The sequence below is a fragment of the Cherax quadricarinatus genome, chromosome 56, assembly GCF_038502225.1.
Source record: "Cherax quadricarinatus isolate ZL_2023a chromosome 56, ASM3850222v1, whole genome shotgun sequence".
In the NCBI taxonomy this organism is placed as follows: Eukaryota; Metazoa; Arthropoda; class Malacostraca; order Decapoda; family Parastacidae; genus Cherax; species Cherax quadricarinatus.
This window is the reverse complement of record NC_091347.1, coordinates 27,662,531-27,675,110: the sequence shown is the minus strand read 5'-3', so window position 1 is coordinate 27,675,110 and position 12,580 is coordinate 27,662,531. Positions and strand designations below refer to the sequence as shown.

At 39.0% G+C, this 12,580-nt stretch overlaps 1 protein-coding gene across 11 annotated transcripts in view; it reads right to left on the bottom strand.

Annotated features, from left to right (window-relative positions):
* Nucleotides 1-12,580, bottom strand: part of LOC128700710 (DIS3-like exonuclease 2) — a 324,230-nt gene that overhangs the window by 15,578 nt on the left and 296,072 nt on the right. For all 11 annotated transcript variants that reach the window (XM_070097239.1, XM_053794051.2, XM_070097243.1 and 8 more), the window contains 3 exons: nt 8,218-8,416; nt 4,082-4,135; nt 602-703 (listed from right to left, as the gene is read on the bottom strand). In XM_070097239.1, coding sequence (XP_069953340.1) covers nt 602-703; nt 4,082-4,135; nt 8,218-8,416 — 355 coding nt within the window. The remainder of the gene's footprint in view (nt 1-601; nt 704-4,081; nt 4,136-8,217; nt 8,417-12,580) is intronic.

The following is a 12,580-nucleotide window of genomic DNA, read 5'->3' as shown; positions in this document are numbered from 1 at the left end:
CTTTATAAATATTAAATGACAATAGAACATACCAACTATTTCCATGTGATGGTAAAATTATATAACAATGCTCACAAGCTAAACATGCAAAGATTTCTTGAGGGATGGTATGTTTTCTAAATTTCACAAGCTGGTATGGAAGTTAAATATATGAACCTGAGGCAACCTACATTTGCTTGAACAAAGGAATAAGATTTACATTTTAATACTTTTCATAAACTGTCTACCAAATTTTAAATCAGTATACAAAAATCATAAGATAAGTGCTTTTGTAAAGTCTTAATCAACACACAAAATGGGTAATAAAACACTTAGTTTCTAAGACTGGCCAAAAGGTAAAGGAGAAAGAACAAAAGTAGAGCATCCACTATTATGACAACAGATATATTAGGAAAGCAGTTTATTACATTCATAGAAAATGCTAAATCAGTAGGGGCTCTACAGCACCTGTAGGAATGGGAGGCAACTGAGTTTAATCCAAGAAAAGGGAGGGAAGACAGATCCAATTTCTTGGATCTTGAGCCCCTTCCCAATATCTAGAGAGTGAATGGAGATGCAAGGTGAGGAGATAAAACTCCTATATACAACAATTAAATTGTACCTTCCACTGGTCGGGGGGTTTAATTTCCACTGCGACCACATCCCCGTGCAGGGCAGCGTTGCGGTCAAGTACCCCGCCAATATAGATGTCCATCCCCCCGTCCTAATTCAGAATCAAGATGGACAATGGGTGAGTCATGTGTAATGGAAAGCTACTTAATTTTTTTTTGTTTTTTTCAACAAGTCAGCCATCTCCCACCGAGGCAGGGTGACCCAAAAAAGAAAGAAAATCCCAAAAAGAAAATACTTTCATCATCATTCAACACTTTCACCACACTCACACATTATCACTTTTTTTGCAGAGGTGCTCAGAATACAACAGTTTAGAAGCATATACGTATAAAGATACACAACATATCCCTCCAAACCGTCAATATCCCAAACCCCTCCTTTAAAGTGCAGGCATTGTACTTCCCATTTCCAGGACTCAAGTCCAACTATATGAAAATAACCGGTTTCCCTGAATCCCTTCACTAAATATTACCCTACTCACACTTATTAAAATTAATAATGTACACTATTTAAAGGTTGGCAAAATTAATAGTAAATCTGAGAGATTTCCTGACAACTAACACTGTCATCTACTCTGATTCATTTGATCTTTCACAGATTCCATTCCCAAATATCTATGTATATAATGTACATATACTTTTTCCATACTCCCTCCCTCCAATCTGTGGTCTAGACAATAAAAGATTTGACTCTCCAAAATGGCATAGCTTGGCCTTTTTTTATGCTTACTTTACCTTTCTCCTTTTACATACATCCACATTCCACCAACCTCTGCAACTTGCCCCAATCTCCCAAAACTAGTGTGTCATCAGCCGAGATTGTGACAATTCCCATATTACATGTATATTTATTTCCCTTTATTCCTTTTATTTTTTTTATGCATCATTCCTCTTCTCTCCCACAATCTTTTCATCTATGTTTCACATCTGTAAGAGGCAGTGACAAGAGTAATAACTATTCCTTTTTCTTTACAATCCATATTTTTTTTTTTTTACATTTGAGTTTGAAAAAAAAAAAAAAAAAAAAAAAAAAAAAAAAAAAAAAAAAAAAAAAAAAAAAAAACTTTAAGAGTGTTATCCAAGATGGTTCACGTTCATTTTAAAAAAATTTCCCCTCCCCTTCCCACAAAATTTTATTCACCATGGAAGAAAATTGAAATTCCCTAATAAAATGAGACTTCTAGACGAACATGGACTAGTCAAATAACACAAAGAAAAAAATTACTTCATTTGAACAATACACTCAAAAGGGTGAATTGGACTGCTACTGCAAATTATAATTATGAATATCATAATGAACATTTTTAATACTGCTAAATTTCCTAATTACTGTAGACAAATGCAACACTTTCCATAATGGGTCATGATCAGTGTTGTGGTTGGCATATGAAGTTTTTATTATTATTATTATCACACTGGCCGATTCCCACCAAGGCAGGGTGGCCCGAAAAAGATAAACTTTCACCATCATTCACTCCATCACTGTCTTGCCAGAAGGGTGCTTTACACTACAGTTTTTAAACTGTAACATTAACACCCCTCCTTCAGAGTGCAGGCACTGTACTTCCCATCTCCAGGACTCAAGTCCAGCCTGCCGGTTTCCCTGAATCCCTTCATAAATGTTACTTTGCTCATACTCCAACAGCACGTCAAGTATTAAAAACCATTTGTCTCCATTCACTCCTATCAAACACGCTCACGCATGCCTGCTGGAAGTCCAAGCCCCTCGCACACAAAACCTCCTTTACCCCCTCCCTCCAACCTTTCCTAGGCCAACCCCTACCCCGCCTTCCTTCCACTACAGACTGATACACTCGAAGTCATTCTGTTTCGCTCCATTCTCTCTACATGTCCGAACCACCTCAACAACCCTTCCTCAGCCCTCTGGGCAACAGTTTTGGTAATCCTGCACCTCCTCCTAACTTCCAAACTACGAATTCTCTGCATTATATTCATACCACACATTGCCCTCAGACATGACATCTCCACTGCCTCCAGCCTTCTCCTCGCTGTAACATTCATCACCCATGCTTCACACCCATATAAGAGCATTGGTAAAACTATACTCTCATACATTCCCCTCTTTGCCTCCAAGGACAAAGTTCTTTGTCTACACAGACTCCTAAGTGCACTGCTCACCCTTTTCCCCTCATCAATTCTATGATTCACTTCATCCTTCATAGACCCATCCGCTGACACGTCCACTCCCAAATATCTGAATACATTCACCTCCTCCATACTCTCTCCCTCCAATCTTATATCCAATCTTTCATCACCCAATCTTTTTATCCTCATAACCTTACTCTTTCCTGTATTCACTTTCAATTTTCTTCTTTTGCATACCCTACCAAATTCATCCACCAACCACTGCAACTTCTCTTCAGAATCTCTCAAGAGCACAGTGTCATCAGTAAAGAGCAACTGTGACAACTCCCACTTTGTGTGTGATTCTTTATCTTTTAACTCCACGCCTCTTGCCAAGACCCTCGCATTTACTTCTCTTACAACCCCATCCATAAATATATTAAACAACCACAGTGACATCACACATCCTTGTCTAAGGCCTACTTTTACTGGGAAATAATTTCCCTCTTTCCTACATACTCAAACTTGAGCCTCACTATCCTTGTAAAAACTCTTCACTGCTTTCAGTAACCTACCTCGTACACCATACACCTGCAACATCTGCCACATTGCCCCCCTTTCCACCCTGTCACATGCCTTTTCCAAATCCATAAATGCCACAAAGACCTCTTTAGCCTTATCTAAATACTGTTCACTTATATATTTCACTGTAAACACCTGGTTCACACACCCCCTACCTTTCCTAAAGCCTCCTTGTTCATCTGCTATCCTATTCTCCGTCTTACTCTTAATTCTTTCAATAATAACTCTACCATACACTTTACCAGGTATACTCAACAGACTTATCCCCCTATAATTTTTGCACTCTCTTTTGTCCCCTTTGCCTTTATACAAAAGAACTATGTATGCTCTCTGCCAATCCCTAGGTACCTTACTCTCTTCCATACATTTATTAAATAATTGCATATGAAGTATTCTAATGTAATATAAATGGTACAGTATATAATACACACAAGAATCCAACACACATTTTGAAGAAGTTAATAAACTTATTAAAAATGGTTTACAATACTGTATATACATGTATACATATGCAATTGCCAATTAAACCTAACAAAAATATAATAAATCAAACTTAGAATAGGACTTCACTGGAATGAGTTAATTAAAACTGGAGCAGAGAATAAAATTACATTAGAATGTCTTCAGAAGGTGGAATAAAGACAATTAAAAAGTCTTTCAAACATCCAAAACTCATTAATAATTAAAAGAAATCACTAAATTTTAAAACTTAGGTATTAAATGTGAACTAATGAGTTATGTAAAAAATAAAGTACTGGCTAGAACAGTACAACAAGAATGAAACGGGTGATACCGAGAATTACCGGCGCGCTGATATACGCATCTTCATAGTTTTTCGGGTTGATTCTCAACACCCCCTGAAAAAATAAACATAAGAATATTAATGACAATTATTATTGTAAGTATGTCTCTTAAAAAAAACTGGTAAAACTCTTGATCCTTAAATCTGTACTGTAGTACTACAATACAGTGGACCCCCGGTTATTGGCCATAATCCGTTCCAGAAGGTTGGCCTAAATCCAAAATGGCTGAAAACCTAAGTAATATTTTTCATAAGAAATAATGTAAATCCAATTAATTCGTTTCAGACACCCAAACATCTTAACAAAAAATACATTTTTTAAAGAATATCTATAGTTTTACATACAGAAAACAATTAGAAAGAAATATAAAGCAGTAATTTTAATAATAAATGAACATTACATACCTTTATTGAAGATTCTTGTTAGCATATGGAAGAAGGTGAGGAGGGGTGAGGGAGGAGAGCTTATTGTTTGAAGGGGAATCCCACTCCATAAGGTATTCAGGTATCAAGTTCCTCTCTGGGGTTACTTCCCTTCTTTGTTTTTTACTGGCACTAGGACCAGCTTGAGAGTCAATGTACCTCTGTTGCACAAAAAATCTGTTCAGAGGCACCCGTTTCTGGCGTCTGTATAATTTGCCTAAAATGGAACAAGACATTGTCATTGAACATATTGCAGACATGGCTTGCAACAGTTGTCAGGGTGATAATTCTCTGCAAAACTTTGTACTGCACTCCACTTTGCACAAATGCCCTTATCACTGAAGAAGGCACATTCTTCCCCTCTCTTCCTCCTCTGAAGTAATATCCTCAGCTGCGGTCTGTTGCTGTTCCTGTTGAAGGTACTGCAGCTCTTCAGTGGCTAGCTCTTTCCTGTGGTAGTCCGCCAACTCTTCCACATCCTGGCTACTCACATCCAACCCCATGGACTTCCCCAGTGAAATAATAGATTCCGCAATAGGCATAGGGTCGTCAGAGTCAGCCTCAAACCCTTCAAAATCCTTGTCGAGGACACATTCTGGCCACAATTTTCTCCAAGCAGAGTTCAAAGTCCTGGAAGTCACTCCCTGCCAAGAAGTGACTTTCAAGCTTATGCAATGGTGGATATTGAAGTGATTCCTCCAGAACTCTTAGGGTCAATTCAGTGTCCAAAGTCACTTCAAAGCACCTTTGAAACATTGCTTTGAAATAACTCTGCTGGTCCATGGGCTGGATGAGAGCAGCAGTATTTAGGGGCAAGAACTTCACTGTGATGAACTTACACTCCTCAAACAATAGGTCTTCCAAGTCTGGAGGATGAGCAGGAGCACTGTCCAGTACTGGGAGGCACTTAAGTGGCAATTTATTTTCCAGGAGGTATTTCTTCACACTCGGGCCAAACACTGCAGTGACCCACTCAATGAAAATTAGCCTCGTGACCCATGCCTTATTGTTAGCCCTCCACATCACACACAATTTGTTCTTCATGACACTGTTTTTCTTGAACACACTGGGATTTTCAGTGATACACGAGTAAAGGCTTCACTTTGAAATCCCAGCTAGGCTGGTAGACAGCAACCACATAGGGAGGTACTACCGTCCTGCTAAGCGAGTGTAAAATGGAAGCCTGTAATTGTTTTACATGATGGCAGGATGGCTGGTGTCTTTTCTGTCTCAAACATGCAAGATTTCAGGTATGTCTTGCTGCTTCTACTGACACTCAGGTCACACTACACATGAATGTACAAGCATGCATGCACACACGCACATATACACCCCCCTGGGGTTTCTTCAATTTTCTTACTAGTTCTTGTTTATTTCCTCTTACCTTCATGAGGAAGTGGACAAGAATTATTCTTCCATAAGCCATGCATGTAGTAAGAGGCAGCTAAAATGCCGGGAGCAAGGGGCTAGTAACCCTTTCTCCTGTATACATTACTAAAGTTAAAAAGAGAAACTTTCGTTTTTAATTTTGTGCCACCCTGCTTTGGTGGGATATGGCTGGTTTGTTGAAAGAAGGAATATCTAACCAAGACAGGACTTGCAGCAATGGGTTCATGTTGGAAAAATTTAGATTTAAGAAGGATATAGGAAAGCAGTGGTTTGGTAAAAGTTGTAGATGAGTGGAACAAACTCCCGAGAATGTCACAACTAAAATGTTGTGCAGTTTTAAAAATAGGTTAGACAAATATATGAGTGGGTGGTGGTGGGTGAGAGTTGGACCTGCCTAGCATGGGTCAGCAGGCCTGCTGCAGTGCTCCTTCTTATGACCCTTGTATTATTCAAGATATACAAGAGGAAACACACTGTACTTGATCCATTCCATGCAAAATGAGGAAGGGGAAGATACAAAAATATACAGTATATACACAATATTTAACAAATACAAAACACAGCATGACCTGAATTTTCATTAATTTCTATTCTGATGACATCCAGTACAAAAATCTAGGAACTGCCACTTATTATTTTTATTTTACAAAAGAATGTTCCCAAATAAGAAATAATAAACATAACTGGGTGGCATAGTCTTTTTTTCCTCTCAATAGTTGTCTCCTATTCAGGTGTGCTGACATCACAATTAAGATTAGTCCCCACCTCTTTCAGAGTACAGGCACTGCCCTTTCCACCTTCAGGACTTCAGTCCAGCCAACCAGTTTCCCTCAATCCTTTATAAAATGTTGCCCTACTCACACACCAACAGAACATTCATTAAAACCCATCCATTTATTCCTATTTAACACTTGTATAAGCTTCTAAAACTCAAAAGCCTCTATCACCCCTTCCCTCCAACAATCTCTCGGACAACCCTAACCCATCCTATCTTCCGCCCCAGATTTATACACCTTCATTGTCATCCTGTCCCTCTGCCCAAATGCCTCACTCCTCAGCTCTGAATTGTACCCATGGTGACACTGCATCACCTTTTAATTTCTATGCTCTGAATTTCTGCAGGATATTCACATCACTCTCAAACATGACTTCTCTACTACCTTTAACTGCCTTCATGCTGCAGCATTTAAAAACCTATGCCTCATATCCATATGAAAGTGTTGGTATCTCTACACTCTGGTAGAATTTTTATCGTACTTTTTTTTCTGCTTCCAGAGAAAAACATTTCTTTCCATAGATGTCTCAAAACACCACCCACCTCTTCCCTCTGCCATTCTCTAGTACCCACCGTCTTTCATAGACCCATCTCCTGACACATCCTTGCCTTAGTATCAAAATTCATTAACTTTCTAATTCCTGTAATCTGATATTCACTCTATTAGTACCTAGATTTTTGTTACCCTCATTGCTTTGCTCTTCTCTATACTCAACTTTTTATTTCCATTTTTTATATACCCTCCCAAATTCATCCCTCAACTCATGCAACATGTCTTTAGAATCTCCCAAAAGAACTGTGGTATCAGCAGAAGAGCAACTGATAACTCCCACTTTGCATCAGATCCAACATCTTTTAATACCACATCTCTTACCAACACCCTAGCATTCACCTCTTTTACAACCCCCATCTAAATATGTTAAACAAAAGATGGCTACATCATGCATCTCTGTCCAAGTTTGACAGTCTCTGGAAAAGTCCCCCCTCCATCCTACAAAGTTTCCTTTCCTTATATTAAGAAAACTAAAAGGCATTCCACAACATTTACCAGCCAATGCATGCCAAATGAAATATTCACTGGTTATTAAAATAAAACTTTCAAAGTCTGTGGACCTAATGAAGTGCTCCTGTTATGTTGAACTTCAACAGTTACTCCAATAAGGCAAGAAGAATATAACAAACTGAATCTCACACTTTGATATTTGAAACTAGACTGTTTGACTATGCATAAGTGAAGTTGTGTGAATGTTTCAATAGTAAAATTCTGGGAAGAGAAGGCAAGATACAATGCTTAAAAACATGAATAAAGCTAAGCAGTGCAGGTGAACCAAAGCTCTAAATGCTATAAAGTCAGAGAAGCAGAGAGAGAAAATTGCTTTAAAATTACTGAGGATCAAGTCTAATCTTTCAAAGCATTACAGAATATAGCAACCTGTCAGAATTTCAAAGAAAATTTCTATAAAATTTCCAAGACTTCCCTATGTTATCACAAACTATAAATTTCTCTTTGTATATAAGCCTGCAAATGTCAGTGAAAAGTCAAATATTACCTCAATAACTTCTCCTTTCTTGAGTTTCTCCTGCACTTGGAAAAGACTCATGTAGGAGTTGAACACTGGGAGAGACTTCTTAGTCGGCATGTGCCTAGGAGTGTTTGCTCCAGATGGGGTGCCAGAGCTACGAGGGGGTGTCTGCCGAGGAGGAGTTGTCCGCCTGGAGGAGGAATTGTACTGCTCTCCATTTGCCATCCTGTTAAAAAATTAAATCACTAGAGAAAAACTTAGCACTGCATTAACTTTTTAATAATTCAGACACTGCAGCTATAACAAGTGCATTTGTATACGATGCAAGTTTGACAAGACCTAACTGAAGGTAATAATATATACAACTGCTGAAATGACATTTTCCAATCACACAGCTTAGTGGTAACCTATTCAACTCACAACTGAGATAATAACCACAGTTCAATCTCATGGTATCAACTTTGTCATCCTTCTCTGTATGTTTTCCAGCACATTTATGTCCATTTTGGTGCAGTTGGTAGTGCTGTTCTTGTCAGTGTGACAGCTCTCATATAAAAATTGGAGCACCCATCAATAACTGGGCCTTTACTTGCCATACTACTTGCACTCAAATACATCCATGTATCAAAAATTTACACCTCATCTGTAAGTGATTCTTTACCATCCATAAATACTCTTAACTCCTTCGATGTCAACTATGGCATGTTGTGTCAGAAGCCAGACGCAGGTATGGTGGGATTGTGGACAGAAGTCAAAATACACCACCTGTAGATTCCATCTCACATTATAATAATAATAATAATAATAATAACAATAATAGTAATTATTTCTACAAGTACATGTACAAGGTACGTATACAGGCCTAGCTGACATCAGTGACATACTGTACTACTATATAGAAAGCCCCTCGTTATGCAGAGCATTTCGGGCAAATTAGGTCAATTTTGCCCCAGGATGTGACCCACACCAGTAGACTAACACCCAGGTTCCCATTTTATTGATGGGTGAACATGGACAGCAGGTATCTTAAAGAAACACATCCTAATGTTTCCAGCCATACCATGGATCAACCCCCAGACCTTGGTACAAGAGCCGAGCTGAGATGCACGATAGAACGGATGGCAAAGAGGGAATAGATTACAATCTTGTGATGTCAGTTAGCAGTTTGAGAACTTCATTGACTCGAGAATGAGTGAGATTGACACCAGCAAGTCCAATTATCATGCAGGAACCACATATCTACAGTGCATCCAACAAAATAAGCACATCTGGATGTCACTACCGCCCAGTTCCAGCTGGGTTACAGGGCTCTGGTGGCCTGGTGGTTAAAGCTCTTGCTTCACATGGCGAGGGCCTGGGTTTGATTCCCAGCCAGGATAGAAACACTGGGCATGTTTCTTTCCACCTGTTGTCTATGTTCCCCATCAGTAAAATGGGTACCTGGGTGTTAGTTGACTGGTGTGGGTCGCATCCTGGGACACTGACCTAATTTGCCCGAAATGTTCAGCATAACAAGAGGCTTTCTATATAGTAGAATGTCATTGATGTCAGCTAGGCCTGTATACCATGTACATGTACTTGTAGTAAATGAAGATATTATTATTATTATTATTATTATCTCTGGGAGGTTAAATCACCACTGCCAGCCGACATAGACAAAACTAAACGTAAACTTTGTCAGATGAACAATTGTTACACCTTTCAGTGTGTGCTGGAATGCAATAAAATTGATGAATTCAGAGACAACTCACTCTGAAATATAGAGGTATTTTACCCAGTGGCATATTACCACCCATTCTGAAAAAATACTCTGCTTTGCATACTGTAAATAATGCATAACCACAAACTTTTTTTTACAAGCATACCTTGCTAAAATACTGTATAAGGTAATATTTCTGTGATCCAATCCATGTCTGCATCAATAACTCATTACAATTGTAACCAGATACATATATACGTACTTGTAAACAGTCAATTTTCACTGTAACTTTGTCACCTTGTTCTTGGACCAATGTGCCTCTCTATTTATTCTTTTACTTGCTCACACCATGGACATGGGGTGCATAATAAGGATATTAAACTAACTGTAATATAGTGACCAGAACTGCATAGCATAATCTAAACGAGGCCTTAGGATATATAAAGATGAAGTATAATCTGAGGAAAAATAGACAAATGCAGTATAATTCGATCATTTATTGACTGCGTTTCACCCACACAATGGGCTTTATCAAGTCACAAACAGATCTACCTGTAGATTGTAGATGAATGGTTCAGAGAACCGACACGTTAATAAATTGGACACGTGTGCAACTCTTGGGTATATTTATTGATATGAAATATTTATTGATATGAAAGATTGAATATCAGATTGGAGGGAGAGAGTATGGAGGAGGTGAACGTATTCAGATATTTGGGAGTGGACGTGTCAGCGGATGGGTCTATGAAAGATGAGGTGAATCATAGAATTGATGAGGGAAAAAGAGTGAGTGGTGCACTTAGGAGTCTGTGGAAACAAAGAACTTTGTCCTTGGAGGCAAAGAGGGGAATGTATGAGAGTATAGTTTTACCAACGCTCTTATATGGGTGTGAAGCGTGGGTGATGAATGTTGCAGCGAGGAGAAGGCTGGAGGCAGTGGAGATGTCATGTCTGAGGGCAATGTGTGGTGTGAATATAATGCAGAGAATTCGTAGTTTGGAAGTTAGGAGGAGGTGCGGGATTACCAAAACTGTTGTCCAGAGGGCTGAGGAAGGGTTGTTGAGGTGGTTCGGACATGTAGAGAGAATGGAGCGAAACAGAATGACTTCAAGAGTGTATCAGTCTGTAGTGGAAGGAAGGCGGGGTAGGGGTCGGCCTAGGAAGGGTTGGAGGGAGGGGGTAAAGGAGGTTTTGTGTGCGAGGGGCTTGGACTTCCAGCAGGCATGCGTGAGCGTGTTTGATAGGAGTGAATGGAGACAAATGGTTTTTAATACTTGACGTGCTGTTGGAGTGTGAGCAAAGTAACATTTATGAAGGGATTCAGGGAAACCGGCAGGCCGGACTTGAGTCCTGGAGATGGGAAGTACAGTGCCTGCACTCTGAAGGAGGGGTGTTAATGTTGCAGTTTAAAAACTGTAGTGTAAAGCACCCTTCTGGCAAGACAGTGATGGAGTGAATGATGGTGAAAGTTTTTCTTTTTCGGGCCACCCTGCCTTGGTGGGAATCGGCCGGTGTGATAATAAAAAAATAAAAAAAAATGAAATATAGAGGTATTTTATCCAGTGGCATATTACCACCCATTCTGAAAAAATACTCTGCTTTGCATACTGTAAATAATGCATAACCACAAACTTTTTTTTACAAGCATACCTTGCTAAAATACTGTTTCGCCACTGTGTGGCAAAACGTTTCCTCAATAAAGATACCCAAGAGTTGCACAGGTGTCTAATTTATCAGATCTACCTGGGCAAAGAGTATGTGAAAATATACAGGGTGGAGAGTCAGGTGGAGAATGTTGGGGAGGTTGGATCTGAGATAGATCTGCATGGGATGGACAAGCAGGTATGTTGTTATGTAGGATAATGATGGCAAGGGGTTGAACTATGTTGTAAAAGCTGTTGTTCTGGTTGAAACTGTTGGATATACACACACAAGTGATCATTCCAACATCCTGTATATCCAACAATTTCAACCAGAACAACAGCTTTTACAATATAGCTGAACCCCTTGCCAGGAAATTTCTTTGTTATGCTATATAACAACATACTTCCCATCCCGTGCAGGTCCATCTGAAATCCAACCTCCCCAACATTCTCCACCCTATATATACTCGTGTACTCTTTGCCCAGGTAGATCTGTTTGTGACTTGATAAAGGCGACTGTGTGGGTGAAACGTAGTCAATAAAAGTTCACATTATACTGCATTTGTGTATTTCTCCATTGTTTTGGTATTTAATACCATTTATCTCCATAATTTGAGGACTCTTATTATTTATAATTCTTGATATGAAACCAAGAATTCTATTAGCTTTATTAGAAACGCTCATGGACTGTTGTCTTGGCTTTGGAATACGTACTGCCGTTCATAACTTTTAATTTTTTTTTGCAGTCAGAATAATTGAGATCTATATTATTCAGTTTATAAGTGCCATGGCAGTTTTCTTTTTCTAAGCTTAGAACCATATATGTCTACATTAAATTGGAGATGCCTTTTCTCTGATCACTATCAATTTATCAAGATCTTCCTGTCCTCACCAGAAATAATCAAATGGCTTATATTAGTATCAGTGGCAAACTTACTTATGCTGCTACTTATTCCCTCATCTATGTCATTTATGTATATTGTGAGCATCAAAAGGCCAAATGGTGACCCCCAGTGGAACATTTGTGATGTGTCCCCACTCTGATTTT